The following is a 17,227-nucleotide window of genomic DNA, read 5'->3' on the forward strand; positions in this document are numbered from 1 at the left end:
ACAGGGGCCTTGTCGGTTACTGCTAAATCTCCTGTGCCCAGCACAGTGTCTGATACACAGCAGGTGCTCAATGAATGTCTGTAAATGAACACACTGGTCCTTAACCTTGGGAAGTATCTATGCAGCAGAACCTGTCAGAGAGTGATGCTTCCAGAAAAGGGTAGGACAACTGAAAAAGCGTAGCTAACTGGAGGAGAGCACCTTCTGGGGGACCGCACCCTCTTTCAAATTTGGCACGGGCATCTTTCCTGCTCACCGTTGGCGGCCTTCTCCGGTTTTCTAACTCGGCCACCAGGAAGCATTCCTTCAGGATGCTGTTTTTGGACCTGCACAGCACCTGGAAGTACAGAGAAATGAGCACTACATTTGCTGCTTCAGAACCACTAAGGGGTCTTCAGGAAAGCTCACACAAGTGTGCACGACGGACCAGAGCCATTCGCTCCAGGAGCACTCGGAGAAGAAGAGGGGAAAACACAATCAAACGTGGAAGGAAATGTTCAGATACTGTATCCACGGCTCCCTCTACTTGCTGAGGCCGTCTGATTCTATTTCCTCTGACGTGACGAAGCAATCATTGTTCCTAGGCCAGCCCCGCTGCTACAGAACAAACTGGCTCTTGAACAATGATCTTCAAGATATGGTGCTAAGTGAAAAAAGCAAGATGCAGGACTTCATGCATAGTGTGCTATTATTGTGCAAAGAGAAGAGGAAAAGGAGGAGATACACACACACACACACACGCACACATCCTGGTCTGTACCATCCCTGAAACGATAAACACAATGATAAACACAACTGGTGAGAACAGCTGACTCTCAGGAGAGACACTTAGCAACATGGGGCCAAAGACACCAGCTTTTGTACTGTTGGAGTTGTTTCCCCTTGTGCACATATTTCCAAAATATCTATATTTTTAAAAAGAAATTTGACAAAAAACTTTTCCCCACCTACATACAATGGAATATTATTCAGCCTTGGAAGGAAATTCTGACACATGCTACAACATGGATGAACCTTGAGGACATTATGCTGAGCGAAATGGGCCAGTCACAAAAGGACAAATACTGTATCATTCTGCTTCTAAGAGGTACCTAGAGGAGTCAAATTCATAGAGAGAAAGTAGATGGTGGTTGCCAGGGGCTGGGGAAGAAAGGGAATGGGGAGTTGTTTAAGGAGTACAGAGTTTCAGTTTTGCAAGATAGAATTCTGGAAACTGCACAACAAGGAAACTGGTGAACAGTTAGCCATTAACGATTAGGTAGCTAGTACTTAAAGTGTCATTAAGGTTTTTAATTGTAGCTCTTAGCTGTTCGCCTGCCCTTGGCGAACTGTGCTGCTTAGGCAACTTAGTATCCGACTCCCTCCCGGTTCCTGTAGATAAAACCTCCCTGGCGCCTGGGTCACCAAGGTAACGGATGCTTGAGTTGTTTTTCAGAAATTAGAGATCAACCTCACTTTGGTTCAGGAGACCAATGGAGACCACCAACCCACCAACCCACCAACCCAGCCTGCGCGGGTGCCCGATAAGTGAACTCCTGAGGTCACGGAGCTGAAAACTACCCCGTCAGATCACGCCTGCACCGACCGCCATGTTGTGGACACGGTTCCCATGAAGAGGCGGGAAGCCTGACGGCGCCTGCGCAGATCATCAATTACCTCCCTTCTTACCTCCAGTCGTCTCTTCCCACACTTCGGACCACCCTGCCCCTTTATCCCATAAATATTCCTATGTCCTCGTTTTTGGGGAGGGGGATTTGAGACGGTTCTCCCATCTCCTCGCTTGGCTGCCTTGTCATTAAAACCCTTTTTCTGTTGCAGCCTCGTCGTTTTGGTGATCAGTTTTCTGTGCAATGGGCAAAATGAACCCGGTTTGGTAGCAACAATGTAAATGTACTTAAACGACTGAACCGTACACTTAAAAATGGCTGAGATGGTAAATTTTATGTGATGTATGTATATTTTACCACAATTGAAAATTAGTTTTAATAGACAAATTTTTTCTTGTTTAACTCCTCCCAATTGTAACTTGACAGCGGCATGAAAGAGTAATTTGCAGACAGGAAAGGAAAAAATCAGAAAGGACCCATCTCAAAGTCAAAAAAAAGTGCAAGGAACTTCAGCCCCGGTTGGTGAAGTGAGAGACTAGGAGGCCTTCCCTGGGGGAAGCACCCTCGTGGAGGGGTTTGTGAAGGGAATGGCCTGGCTGAAGAGGGGAGAGCCATGAGAGGAAGTCTATCTTCCCTTCGTCAGCCAGGCCCTTCCCCTCCTGTGTCATTCACAGCGACTCTGAGAGGAAGGCACCATCATCAGTCACGGATGGGAAATCTGCCATGGGACCCCCAGCCAGGAAGGAGTCAGACTGAGACTCAGACCCAGACAGCATCCCCCCCAGAGCAGAGACCCAAAGTTAGAAGTTGCTTATCCGTCCCAAATCCCAGACATCGCGGTCCTAGAAGCAGTAGAGAGAGACAGAGAAGGGCAGAAAACTCCTGAGATGAACCATTTGCATCTTCCTTCTGAAAACGTCTCCTTTAGAACATTAAGTTTAAGCTTTTTACAAACTAAGCTAATTAAATAAAATCTAACTTTGTACCAAACGGTTAACTATTTCAATACAAAATAAAGGCTTTAAAATCTCAAGTTTTCTCTGATCAGTCAGGTGTATGGAAGGAGACTGGGAATTTCCTTGGCAGCCCCAGGGGCTAATCCTGGCTCTAGCCCCACCTCTCGATGTGACCTTGAGCAAGTCGTGACCTCTCTGGGTCTCTGTTTCCTCATCCTCAGTGCATGTCACCCCAGTATATTCCCACTGCACCAGGACAAAATCCCTACTCCTCCCTGGGGACCTCACCCTGCCAAGCTCTCAGCCCCCTCTCCTAACATTACCCCTCACTGAACACACGCTGAGCCTCTTGGCCTCAGGACCTTTGCACTTGCTGGCCCCTCCACTTGGAGTAACCCCTCATCTTTCCATGGCCAAGATCATTCTCATTCAGGTTTCAGCTCAAACTCACCTCCACAGGGTTTCTCTGATCCTCTAAACTAAATTAAAACTGTGCCCCTCGATCACAGTTCCTTGCTTATTTTCTACATAGAAATTCTCACTAATGGACAACTTATTTGTGTATATATTTATTCTTCACCACTCTCCCCCCACGTCCCCCTTCAATGATAAGCCCTTAAGAACAAGGACTGCCTTGCTCACTGCTGGGACTCCAGAGCTAGCACAGTGCCTGGCACACAAGAGGGGCACCTCACACTTGAATAGGTTTGTTGAGTCAGGGGTTCACACAGATGCCCTTAAATGTCTGTCCCGGCCACGAGATGCTGGAATTCTAACACAATGCATAGACGAGAAAAATCCAGCCAAATCTAACCCCCCACCCCCAGCGTCATGGGTGATACTTTGCGACTGTCAGAAACACCTCTAGTTAAATTTCAAACTTACCTCTTTCAAATGTCTGTAGAGGAGATCATTGTTTTTTTCTAAGAATCCTGTAAAACATTGAATAAAGATTTTTTGAATCAATGGCTTTGCCTGAAAACGCAATTCCATCTCAACTGATTGCAAAGGGAAATCCAAAAAATAACCTCTTAGGCTGGGATCGGAGTTTCTCAATTACGGCACTATTGAAATTTGGGGCTAGATAATTCTCTGCTGGGGGCACGGTCCTGTGCACTGTAGGATGTGTAGCAGCATCCCTGGCCTCTTCCCACCCAGGAGCACCCTCTCCAGGTGTCACAACCACGTAGGTCTCTAGACACTGCCAGGGACAGGTACACAGGCCCTGAGCTAACAGGCTCTAACCCCCAATGCGCTATCACATGAAAAATGAGCCTTTACGCCAAGTATCGTACAGGTGCTCCAGTCCAGTAGCAAAGAACGACACGTACAATGAATGACATAGAAACAACAGAGAGGGCACTGAATTCCAAGGGTGGCCAGGTGAGTCTATGTAGATGAATGAGAAGATCATCCTCCCACTGAGAAAAGTCAAACTCAAGCACCAGAGCTAGTGGTACCCAGCAGCATCTTCATACAAAGGAAGATGTGTCACCCCCAACTTTAAAACTTGGCTTATAAGTGCTCGCTCAACACCTAGTCAGTTAATAACTAAATTAGTAACGAAATGGCTTTATAAAGTCAAAACCAGCTAAAAAAGACATGCATCAGAAAAAAGACATGCATCAAAATGTCTAAGATACAACCTTTTAGATGACAATTTGGAGTGATCAAAACGGACATTTTTATTGTGGTAGAACATGCATAACATAAAATTTGCCATTTTAACCATTTTTAAGTGTATAGTTCAGTGGCACTAAGTACATTCACATTGTTGTGAAACCATCACCCCCATCCACCTCCAGAACTCTTTTCATCTTCCCAAACTGAAACTTTGTACCCATTAAACACAGACTCCCCCATTCCTCGCTCCTCAAAGCCCCTGATAACCATTCTTCTACTTTCTGTCTCTATGAATTTGACTATTTTAGGGATCTCATATAAGTGGAATCATACAGAATCTGTCTTTTTGTGACTGGTTTAACCCACTTAATGTCCTCAAGGTTCATCCATGTTGCAGCATGTGTCAGAATCTCCTTCCTTTTCAAGGCTGAATAATATTCCATTGTATATATGTATATACATTGTACATATGTGTATATATATATACACACCATATTTTGTTTATCCATCATCTACGGACGGACACTTGGGTTGCTTCCACCTTTTGGCTATTGTGAATAATGCTGCTACGAACAAGGGTGTGCAAATATCTGCTGGAGTCCCTGCTTTCACTTCTTTTGGGTCCATACACAGAAGTGGTCAAAACTAACTTCTGGTAGAACCTTTAACTCAGCAATGCTCCTTCTGGGAATTTATCCTATGTAAATAGTGTGCACACATTGGCCAAGTGAAATATACAAAGACGCCGAATGTAGCAATATTTACAAGAGACAATGTTGGAAACAGCCAGTGTCCATCAAATAGACGACAGGACCCAGCCCCATGGGGAGTGCCTGTAGCTTTTCACAAAAGAATGTGGTGGAATTGGAATGTTGCTGTGGAAAGTGGAGGCAAGACCGGAAGAAAAAGGCCTGGGTCTGGACCCAGCTCTGCCAGCTAACGTTGGAGTCCAAATGATCTCCACTATTCATTAAGTGAAAAATGCAAAATAGACAACACAACATAACAGCCTGTGTTATTTAATGTGTGTGTGTGTGTGTGTGTCCCCACATATGTAGGTATTAGCAGTAAACATTTCTATCTTCCTGAAAGTAATTACAAATAACTGTCCGTTCCTGTGGTTACCTCAAGTGGAGACTAGGGGTAAGAGGGGCTTTTAGTTTAGTTTTTGCTTTTTTTGTGAGGAAGATTGGCCCTGAGCTAACACCTGTGCCCATCTTCCTCTATTTTGTATGTGGGATGCTGCCACAGCATGGCTTGATGAGCAGTGTGTAGGTCTGAGCCCGGGATCTGAACCTGTGAACCCTAGGCTGCCAAAGCAGAGCACAAGAAATTAACCACTGCACCACCAGGCCGGCCCCACTTTTAGTTTTCCTTTTGTACTTCTCTGTGCCGTCAGCAATTTCTAGGCTTACACACGTATTACTTTTATTCTTTAAACAAAAATCAATAGATGATCTATATAGAGAAATTCATCCTATTCTTTACTTTTTTTTCTTTTTTATATCACTCTGTATTTAAGGAAAAAACCCTAATACATGTTATATTACATTTTAAAGACTCTTAGAGAAATAACTTTATTTAGAAGTAAAAATAATTTAGATCCTGAAACAGAAGTGACAAAAGAAAACGTTTTTTAAGTGTTTTGAAAGAAAATGTTCTTAGCAGTATTATTCATAATAGCTAAAAAGTGGAAACAACCCAAATGGCCCAACAATTGATAAGTGGATAAACAAAATGTGGCCTCTCCATTCAATGGAATATTATTTGGCAATAAAAAGGAATGACACCATGGACGAACCTTGAAAACATTATGCTCAGTGAAACAAGCCAGACGCAAAAGTCCATATATTGTGTGTGTCCATTGATATGAAATGTCCAGAATAGGCAGATCTAGAGAGACAGAAAGTAGGGCTGTGGGGGATGGAGTTGGGGAAAATGAGGAGACACTGCTATTCTTCTTGGGGTGATAAAATGTTCTAAAGTGGACTGTGGTGATGGCTGCATAACCGTATGGTGAATATACTAAAACCTGTCGAATTGTACACTTGAAATGGGTGAAATGTATAGTATGTGAACTACATCTCAATAAAGTCATTATATACAAAAAAAAATAAAATTAGAAAGACTTTTCAAGTGGCAGGTTCAAATGCAAAGCCAGTGAGTGTTTGAGATGGACGTGCAGCGTCCCCTCAGTGCGCTGGCTCACTGGACACAGGGGCACCTGCGCGGCTGTTACCCGTGCCCCACGGGTGCTCACCTTTGGTGCAGTACGTGACCTCTCCCGCGTAGTGGAAGAGTCGGAACTCCATCCAGCCAATCCTCTTTCGGCCCTTGGGACCCGCCAGCTTCCGGCTACAGCAAGACAGAAATAAGCATGAACTGAACCTTTGTACTTTACTGCAACAAAATGCACCAGTATACAAAGCAAAGAGAAAGAGGGAGAAGACTCTGACAGGCTGTTTAGGAGCACGACAATCAACTGGTGGCCAGCACTGAAGCTAGCCACAAACGGCAGCCCCCAGGACGCCAAGCTACCTGTTCCATCTGGCTCTAGAGCAAGCTCTCTCAAAAAGTAGAACTTTCCTTCTCATAAGAACTGAAGAATGAAAGAACACACACGAGCCACGGAAACACATGTATTTGTACAATGAAATCATTTCTATCTCTCCAGGTGATAACTAAGAAGCAATTTTACTATCTTATATTTTTACGATGTTGAGAGACTAAAATACTCATGAAAAAAATTTCAGATTCTGGTGATTCTTAGTTTTTGTAACTTTTTCTTTATATATATATACATTGACGATGCACATATCCTAAATGTACAGTTCAATAAACTTTTGCAAACTGAACACATCTATGTAACTAGCACCCAGATCAAGAAACAGAACATTACCAGTCTCTAAGAACCCTCCCCTTTGTGTCCTCTCCAGTCACAACTTGATATCTAACAGAATAGGTTGGTTTCACCTGGTTTTATACTTTATAGACGTGGAATCATATAGTATGTACTCTTTTGTGTCTGATTTCTTTTCTTTTTTTTTTTCTTTTTTGAGGAAGATTAGCCCTGAGCTAACATCTGCTGCCAATCTTCCTCTTTTTGCTGAGGAAGACTGGCCCTGAGCTAACATCTATGCCCATCTTTCTCCACTTTATATGTGGGACACCTGGCACAGCATGGCTTGCCAAGCGGTACCGTGTCTACACCCGGGACCCAAACCTGCGAACCCAAGGCCGCCGAAGTGGAACATGCGAACTTTGTTGCTGCACCACTGGGCCAGCCCTGATTTCTCTTGATTACATGCTTGTGTGATTTACCCACATCAATGCGTGTACTTATAGACTGTTTGTTCTCATGGCTTTATGGTATTCCATTTGTGAATGTACCACAATTTATTTTTCCATTCTTGATTCATTTACTTATCTAATTCCTTTATTTGTCCTTGCGATATTCTACAAAAGGTTTGATAAAGCCACTACCATTTACTGAATCTTTGCCGTGGCCCGAAATTCCAGTAGGTGATTTATGTTCCAGTAGGTGATTTCCAGTACTGTAGACATGGCAGCACTGACATATACATGTATACGTGGGGATTAATATCCCCATTTTGCAGAAGAGGAAACTCAAATGCAGGAATGTGGCTTACCCAAAGGCACATGACTCATAAGTGGCCAGGCTAGGATTCAAAACCAGGTCTTAATGACTCCAGAGCGTAGGCTCCAGAGTCCTCCTTCTCTCAAAGACTTAAGTTAAATTTCTAGATAATCTTCTAGGATGCTGCAAATGCTCTGTATCTAGATCTGCACAGTAGCTGTGTGGATATACACAAATATAAAAACTCATTGGGTTGTACCTTTCAGATCTACACATAGCACTGTATGTATTTTATACCTGATTTTTCAAAAAAAGACTTATTTCATGCATGTGGACATGCCCAAAATGTAATGATCATGAACAAAGCAAGACACAAAATCTTAGAAAATTCTCCTTGGAATTCATTTGAGTCGGATGTCTGCTAACAAAGGATACACATGTTTATGAGTTGGTGTATCATAATGATATTTCTATGTCTGAAGAAGAAGCTGTATTCTTGGGGAGCACTGCCCACATACCCCCCATAAAATGGAAACACAACGACCTCCCCCGACACAACAGCCTGTCAGACGAAGGACGTACGTTTGGAAGTGTGCGTGCTTGCCCACTTTCTCTTCCAGTTTCTCCAGGAAACTCAAGTCTGTAGCAGGACCTGGACGTGTACATTCTTCATTCTTGAAAAGAAAAGAGAAGCCTCAACCCATATCCTCACACTCCATCAATTCCAAGTTTAAATGCTTTCACCGTGGCGGAACGTACTGGCCTGGAATGCTGTCATCTCACACAGGTTCTCACATCTCACGCTGGGGGCGGGCAGCAGTAACCCATTACACGTGCTCAGCTTCCCAGAGGACCGGAAATGCCATGAAAAGTCAGCTCTCCCACACATCTGACCCATATTTCCAGAGTCTTCCCAAGGACACTGCAGCATCCACGACCAGCTTCCTTAAACACTCAGTCTCATTTGCTCCTAAGCAGTCATTGCTGGCCAAGAACATATCTCCTTTTACCAGGATCCGCGTCCCCACGGAAAGAAAGCTATAAAGCCACTTAAGCCTAACCTGTCACCATCTCGAAGCTGTTTGTTTCTATTTCTTATTTTGGGTCCTCAACAGTGACAACATTTCATTGACCATCTTGAAAAATGAACCAACCCTGTAGCTTTTATTAAAACAACAACCAAAAAAAACCTGGGTTAAAGCTGGTGAAACAACTCTTATGAAGCAGCATTTCTATGCTTTCTGACTCCATCTATGGAAAACCAAATAGAAAGAAGAATTTATTACTAGCATATTTTAAAATACTAGTCTAGCAATCCATATGGACACTGAATGTACATACATCGGCTGACGTCAGTCCGTGCTTCCTGAAACGTGCTCCCCAGATGTCCACACAGCTTGTCTCCTCACCTCCTTCAGGCCTTTGCTCAAATGTCACCTTCTCAGCGAGGCCTTCCCAGACCATCTTACCTAAAATTGAACCCCCACCCCAGCACATCTGATCTTTTCTGTTTTCTCCATTGCACAATCTACACATTTTGCCTATTAACCTGCTCATCGTCAGTCTCCCTGTGCTAGAATTTGAAGCCTCCTGAGTACAAAGGTTTTGATCTGTTTTGTCCACTGCTGTGTCCCAAAGCACAGGCCACAACGCTGGCACAAAGTAAGCATTTGTTGAAAGAATACAGTCTGACTGCTTATCATGCACAGGCATAGTTCTAAGCCCTTTGCACGTATAATCTCACTTAATTTGTCCCTACAACTCCTCTCTAAGGGAAGTGCCATTATCATTGTTCCCATTAAAAGACGATGAAATTGGAGCCCAGAGAGGTTAAGATACCTGCCTAAGGTTACACAGCTAGTAGCAAAGGGGATTGGGATTTGAATCCGGATGGTGCCCAGGTTCCTGGCAACGATGTCACCACCCCTTACTGTCCTGGCTGTGCTTTAGAATGCTGGTTTAGGTGGGGCGGGGGAGGGGTGGGCAGGAGGAGGAAGGGGACCAGTTATTTGCATGAAAAGGGAGGCAAACAGGGGCCTGCCCGGTGGCACAGTGGTTAAGTTCACATGTTTCCCTTTGGCGGCCCTGTGTTCACCGGTTCGGATCCCAGGTGCGGACATGGCACTGCTTGGCAAAAGCCATGCTGTGGTAGGCGTCCCACATATAAAGTAGAGGAAGATGGGCAAGGATGTTAGCTCAAGGATGTTTGCTAGGGCCAGTCTTCCTCAGCAAAAAGAGGAGGATTGGCAGCAGATGTTAGCTCAGGGCTAATCTTCCTTAAAACAAACAAACAAACAAACAAACTGATGTCTGAATGGAAACAACTGTGGATTCGAGGACACTGATGTTCTCAGAAGTTGCAAGAGTGCAAGACAAGGTGGTCACAGGCCCATCCCAAAGAGCCTCAACTTGGGATCAACGGATGTTCTTTGTAAAGCCTTCCTTTGCATTCTCTGGCTTCCTGCTCAGGGTTAAGCTTGAAGGCAGCCCCTCCCCAGTTGCTACTGCACACCGGCCCACCCTGGGTCCTCAGGTCTCCTGCTCATCCTTCCCTGTCTACGGAAGATAGAGACATGCACGCCTTCATTCCCGAAGGCTTCCCTTGCTATCTCCCAGTGGGCTCTAATTGAGGTCTGTGAACCCAAATAAGAGAAAGTTCAGCCTAGAGCTCTGAGCAAGAATTCAGCAAAACAGCTCAGCTCCAATAATCCAGTGGATCCACCCTCAACCCTTTGTAAGCATGGGAAAAAGTCCTTCCACGTGTTGCAAACACCGTACAAACGGGCTCTGAGTCAACATTAATTTTCTCACCAGAATGGAAATGATCCCTTTGTGTCTCTCTTCCACCAGATCACAGATGATCTTGTTGTTGAAATACTGAATTGGCTCCCACTAAAATGACAAAGGGGAAAGACGTCTCCGAGAAGGATTTAGATGAGAATGATGTGTACTTCTTTTAAATTGATTTTCCAAAATTTTTTCTCAAAATCTGATTTTTATCTCTAACATTAAAAAATAATACTTTCTGAGGATCAAAATAATTTCCCAGGAAATAAGCAGAGAAGGAGTGAAAGACAGTTCTTAGCACTAATCAGGAAAAATCACCAATGAAATAATATTTCTCAAGTAAATGTCTTTGGCTAGAGAAAGAAATCAAATGAGGAGAAAACATCAAAATGTTTACCTCTATACCTTCCATCTCATATTCTGCCTGTTCTGCTTTTAGGGTTCTCTCAATTAAGAGTTGCTGGAGTTTCTCATTGCAGTAATTTATACAGAACTGTTCAAAACTAGAGATATGAAAGATTTAAATAACTAAAGCTACACAAGCAGACCAATTTTTAAAAATTTATTTACTTTTTTTTAAGGATACTTTTTAACACAGAAAAAGCAAAGTCCTTGTTAATCAAATAATTTACTAAATAGGTAAGAGTCAAGCTAAAAGACGTTTGCATTTCTTATGGTTATTCCACTTCTGGAATGGTCCACGAATTAGGAGCTATGCCAATCTGGAGAATTTCTCAAGATGGGAAAATCAATTGCAATAACGTTAGGGATGGCTTAAGCCAGATTGAGACCTTAAAGGACCAAGGACCAGTAGGTCAAGACAAACTCACCCATTCTTGTCGAAGACTTCAAAGCCATAGATATCCAGCAATCCGATCACAGTTTTCTTGGTGAAATCCTAGTCAAAATAACACACGACGTTAATCCTTAGGTCTTTTACTTTGCAACGCTCAAAACCAGGTAGCTGCCCCCAAAGCTGGGCCCTGGCTGCAAAGCTCACGCCTTCTCTCTCTCCAGTGGTGGCTCACGGAAGAGCCTTAGCACGGAAACAATTCCCCCAGCCCGCTCCTCCTGCCCGCAGCCAGCCCAGGCCCCACCCCAGCTTCCATAACCATCACCAGGGTCCCAAGAGCTTCCCCCACTGAGTCGCTTCCTTGCCGCAGCCTCCCAAGCCCACGTCCAACCCGGAGAGAGGAAGAGACCTGCAGACAACAGCCAGGGGGACGTCTATGCATAGAGAAGACAGGTGGCATGGACACCATTTTAAATAGAGGACCGAGTGCTGTCAGGTAAAGATGGCTATTAAAAAGCACGTGCTTTTATTTTTGGAAAGGGACACAATTTAACATTCTGTATGGCGTAGGGAATTGATGCCTCCAAAACCCGTCCTTTGCATTCTGCCTCCATGAGTTTCAACACATCCACCTACCCGCTGCTCTTGTATCATTTCCTTAATTTCTAGCTTTGAGTAAACTCCCTTTTTTATCTAAATAATTCCACTTAAAAAGGAAACATGACCTTAGGGTGAGTTCAGAGTCATTTTTTCTTGTTCTTTTTTGTGGGTGTGTGTGAGGAAGATTGTCCCTGAGCTAACATCTGTGCCAATCTTCCTCTACTTTATGTGGGATGCCACCACAGCATGGCTTGATGAGCGGTGCTAATTCTGTGCCTGGGATCCAAACCTGTGAACCCCGGGCCGCCAAAGCAGAGCAAACTTAACCACTACACCACCAGGCAGGCCCCTATATTTTTTCTTATACACATGAAAATATACTGCTGTTAAAATGGAAAGTTTCTGTCTGTGCTTAAAGCCATGTAGCATACTGCGAATGCTGTACGTCCTACACTTTGGGACACACTGCAAAAATCATTCAGCGTGTTTGCAACAACATGGATGGACCACGAGGGCATCAGGCCAAATGAGATAAGTCAGACAGAGAAAGACATATACTGTATGATATCGCTTGTTTGTGGAATCTAAAAAAAAAAAAAAAAAAAACTGAACTCAAAAAAACAGAGAGTGGAATGGTGGTTACCAGTGGCTGGGGTTGGGAGGATGGGAGAGACGTTGTTTAAGGTTACAAACTTGCAACTAGTGGATCAATAAGTCCTGAGATCTAACACACAACACAGTGATTATAGACAGCAATACTGTATTATAAACATTAAACAAGCTAAGAGACTAGATCTTAATTGTTTCCACCATTAGAAGAAATGATAATTATGTGACACAACAGAGGTGTTAACTAATGCTACAACTGCAATCATATTGCAATATAAATGTATCAAATTAATATGTTGTATGCCTTAAACTTACACAGTTATATGTCAATTACGTCCCAATTTAAAAAAAAAAGAAACTCATCAGGGCTCCACATCTTCACACTAATTTTGGAGACAGACATAAATAAATAATTACGTGTATTTATACAATTATAGTAAATACCACCAATACCTAGAGCAATTATTATAATAGAGATTTATTCAAACTACAATGAGGGGCGTAGAAGGAGCAACAAGCTCTTCCTGGGAAAGTGGAAGAAAAATGGGAGAGAACATTTAATCTGGAGTCTGGAGTAGGAGTTAAAAAAAAAAATCACTCAGTGTGTATTTTTGTGAACCCACTGTGTGCTGGACGCTGGAAATGTAGACATGGAGAGACACCGTCCCTACCGAGCTTACAGTCAATTCCCACAGCCTTTACAGTAACGATGATTATAAAACATTATTACCACGTCAGTGAGAGCATGCCATCCGAGACGTGTGGACTAACCTTGTTCACTAAGGAGGAATTGATTTTGTTGACCAGCCAAGTAAATGTTCGTCCGTAAACAGCCTTTGCCATTGCATCTCTAGCACAGACAGAGAGTTCTAGTGTCAATGGGCATATCACCTGAGAAGAACGACAGGTGCATCATTACAGGGAAAAGAAAGAAAGAAAGAAAAAGCCTCTGAGTTTTCCAACTAGCCTTTAATGATGACTACTGAAAGATATGCAGCATTATTCACAATAACCAAGAAGTGGAAGCAACCCAAGTGCCCATCAAGGGATGAATGGATAAAGAAGATGTGGTGTGTGTATATATATATATATATATATATATATATATACACAATGGAATACTACTAGGCCATAAAAAAGACAAAATCATGCCATTTGAGACAACATGGACGGACCCTGAGGGTATTATGCTAAGCAAAATAAGTCAGAGGGAGAAACACAAATACAGTATGGTTTCATTCATATGTGGAAGACAAACAAACAAACACACAGATAAGAACAGATTAGTGGTTACCAGAGGGGAAGGGTGTGGGGGGAGGGTGAAAGGGGTAAAGGGACACACATGTTTGGTGACAGATGGAAACTAGACTACCGGTGGTGAGCACGATGCAGTCTATACAGAAACTGAAATATAATAATGTACACCTGAAATTTACACAAAATTATAAGTCAATATGACCTCAATAAAAAAAGTAATAAAAACTAAAGAAAAAGAAAGAAAGATACGTGATGGGGGAGATGACACTCCCATCTGATGTGTTATGCAGTAGCAATTTCTTGAGCACCTACTATGTGCCAGGCACTGTGCTGGGCTGCTGAGATACAGCTGTGATCAAGACAGACAGTTCCAGCCTTTTCATGGGGAGGGGGAGGGGAGAGACATTTAATGAGCGGCACAAAGAAGAGTCACGTTGCCCCCAAGATGAGAGTGACAAGCACTGTAAGCAGATGCATATGGTGCTTTGTTGCGGGGGGGGGGGGGGGGGTGGCGATGAGCAGGGAAGGCTCCTTGAGGAAGTGACCCGAGAACTGAAGGATAGCAGAGGAAATAGCATGTGCAAAGACCCCGTGGAGGGGAGGCATGGCGAGTGTGAGGCATGGAGAGCTAGTGATGGTGTGACGGTGGAGGATGGGGAGGTTAAGGCAGGAGATACTGGGGGGAGCTGGACCTGCAAGACCTGGTGTGCAGGGTTCAGGGACCTGGCCTCCCCTAGGGTCACCATCTGCTGGCAGCAGTGGCCGGGGGTCAAGTGCATTTCCACCCAGAGCCCTTTTTACCTCCTCAGTTTTGGCTTCGATCTTTCTGTGGGTGAGAGCTTCCAGAAGGACCGATGAGTGGACCCCCAGGAGCTGAATAAATGGAAACCAAAACGCCATTGATTGACCAGATTTGATTTTGTAGTTCATAAAGAGTTCATGCAGTTTCCAGGCCCAGGGTCATCCACCTTGACCGACAATTATGCTTTAATGCAAAACAGACCACATTCGGTCTTTCACCCAACTCGCTTTCTCCCACTCCCTCACTGCCCCCACACTCTTTGAACCGCCTGACCAGTATCAGCTGGAAGAAGATGGTGCTGGCCATCTGGGACGTGGGCATGCAGCTGCCTCGCTCCCGTCTCCCGCCTCTCCCCCTCGGAAAGGGTCCAGACCTCCCAAGCGGACCATCACCTTGGCTATCCATTCGATCTCGTGGGTGTGTGGTACGGCGGCGCGGCCTTGGTGGTTCTCTTCAAAACAAACGTTCCCCAGGTGTAGGACACTGGCAATAATTCCAAAGAGATTCTAGGAACAGGGGAGGCGGTGAGGAGGACAGGGAGAGAAGATGGCGGCCACCTAATTGATAAACATCATCAGAGATACCCAAGGGAATACCGCCCCCCTTCCTAATCCCTGCCCCCACCTCACAGAAGCGGGTAGGGGGAGGAGGAGCCGCAGCCCAGGGCGGGAAGACGCCTCATTCAACCTCTAGTACGGGATACTTTTATTTTTCTATCTACCCCCCCCCCCCCAAAAAAAACCCATTTAACGTTCAAATACCCTTTCTGATCGTGCAAGGTTTAAATTATATTTCGGTCCTTGAAAGCGCAACAGTTTTAACCATCAAAAAAAAAAAAGACGTAAAAACAAAATGTTTATAAATCCTACAATTTGTCCTAGTTTGTTCCAAAATAAGAGCGTAAAGGATAATTCTACGAGAATTCATTATCTATGAGATTCCGTGAGATCTAAAAATTTGAGACTGGACTTGAGGGAGGAAAGGACATGACCTCCTTCTTGCTCACAACACAGGGAAAGCACAGGGCTGCCAGATAAAATGCGGAATGCCCAGTTAACACTGAATTTCAAATAAGCAATGACTAATTTTTTTTTTTTGAGGAAGATTAGCCCTGAGCTAACGGCTGCCAATCCTCCTCTTTTTGCTGAGGAAGACTGGCCCTGAGCTAACATCCGTGCCCATCTTCCTCTACTTTATACGTGGGACGCCTACCACAGCATGGCGTGCCAAGTGGTGCCATGTCTGCACCCGGGATCCGACCAGCGAACCCCGGGCCGCCGAGAAGCGGAACGTGCGAACTTAACCGCTGTGCCACTGGGCCGGCCCAAACAACGACTAATTTTTTAGTATAAGTTTGTCCCAGGCAATGTTGGGATATACTTATGCTAAAACATTGGTCATTGTTAACCTGAAATTAAAATGTAATGAGGCCTCCTGTATTTTTATTTGCTGAATCTGGCAACTCCACTGTGCAATCAGCAAGAGACTGGGTTCCCTGAATCCCAGACCTTACTGGGGCCCATACCTCGAGGTCATCTTCAGTAAAATCGATGACAGAAAAAGCATTGGAAACAGTTTTCCAGTCATTCTTGTCGTTAATAGATGACTCTTTGGCACAATGACCCTGTTGACACAGAATTGGGTCACTTAAGGGCATTTTTAGAAGGACTGTTAGGCGTGTGATCACTTATTCCTAAATCAAATGGTTTTCTCTACCAGCACCCAAGACCTGGTTTATACTGTTCTGAATTGTGAAAAAATGGGTTTTATTCTAGTTGTCCAGCACACGATGGTTTGTCAACTGCTGCTTTTTTTCAAATTTATTTGGAATTTTATCTCTGTTCTGGGAAAACTTTCAAAGTTACATTTTAGTGGTATATCGCTTTGTATGTGTTTTTAAGAATAGTTTTTCTCGCCATTTTTGCTAAATAAATGGAAGATGTTTATCTCAATAAACGTCTGCTGAAACATGCAGGGAAATAGTGCCTAAATTCAGAAAATAAACTTGACTTCACTGCAGGGCTAGATGGAAGGAGACCCCTGCTCAAGGAAATAAAAGTTTGGCATTTAGAGAAACAGAGATTACACGGAAATCATCACCAGCGGAAGTGTGAACCACTAATTCTAGAATTTGTCCTTTAAATAAGTAACAGACCACCAATGTCACAATTTAAAGAGAAAACATTCTGGATGAGGGTTTTTTACTGTTTTGCTTTTGTAGTACAAGGGATTTCTAGTTTCCTGGTTATCTGAAGATTTGTTGTCTTAAAAGAGTTCCTTCTTGCACCGGGAAACCAAAGGTGTCGCGCCATGAAGATAGTCACCTATGAACTGGCCAGCGTTAAATCTGCGGCCTCCCACACACCCCTCCCCAGGCAACCAGCAGCACCTGCTCTGCCCCCCAAGAGCCAGGCCGGTGCAGGTCAGTCCTTCCAGGACACCCAGAGGGTTGGAAGCACTGCAAATATCCTCAAAGTAAAGCCACAAAGTTTGCCAAAGTTACAGGAGATCAGGAAATCGATTAAAATAATGCTGGCGAATTGCTTAAATTTTCATTTTCGAAGCTGCTATAGCATGAGGATCTGGCCAAATTAA

At 43.9% G+C, this 17,227-nt stretch overlaps 1 protein-coding gene across 4 annotated transcripts in view; it reads right to left on the reverse strand.

Moving 5' to 3' along the window:
- The window catches only part of MYO1H (myosin IH), a 45,214-nt gene that overhangs the window by 19,795 nt on the left and 8,192 nt on the right, over positions 1–17,227 (reverse strand). For all 4 annotated transcript variants that reach the window (XM_023646967.2, XM_070275315.1, XM_070275316.1 and 1 more), the window contains 11 exons: positions 16,158–16,256; positions 15,025–15,138; positions 14,632–14,703; positions 13,345–13,464; positions 11,402–11,469; positions 10,969–11,074; positions 10,596–10,676; positions 8,367–8,458; positions 6,447–6,541; positions 3,449–3,495; positions 257–337 (listed from right to left, as the gene is read on the reverse strand). In XM_023646967.2, coding sequence (XP_023502735.2) covers positions 257–337; positions 3,449–3,495; positions 6,447–6,541; positions 8,367–8,458; positions 10,596–10,676; positions 10,969–11,074; positions 11,402–11,469; positions 13,345–13,464; positions 14,632–14,703; positions 15,025–15,138; positions 16,158–16,256 — 975 coding nt within the window. The remainder of the gene's footprint in view (positions 1–256; positions 338–3,448; positions 3,496–6,446; positions 6,542–8,366; positions 8,459–10,595; positions 10,677–10,968; positions 11,075–11,401; positions 11,470–13,344; positions 13,465–14,631; positions 14,704–15,024; positions 15,139–16,157; positions 16,257–17,227) is intronic.

The sequence above is a fragment of the Equus caballus genome, chromosome 8 (genome assembly GCF_041296265.1).
Source record: "Equus caballus isolate H_3958 breed thoroughbred chromosome 8, TB-T2T, whole genome shotgun sequence".
Taxonomy (NCBI): domain Eukaryota; kingdom Metazoa; phylum Chordata; class Mammalia; order Perissodactyla; family Equidae; genus Equus; species Equus caballus.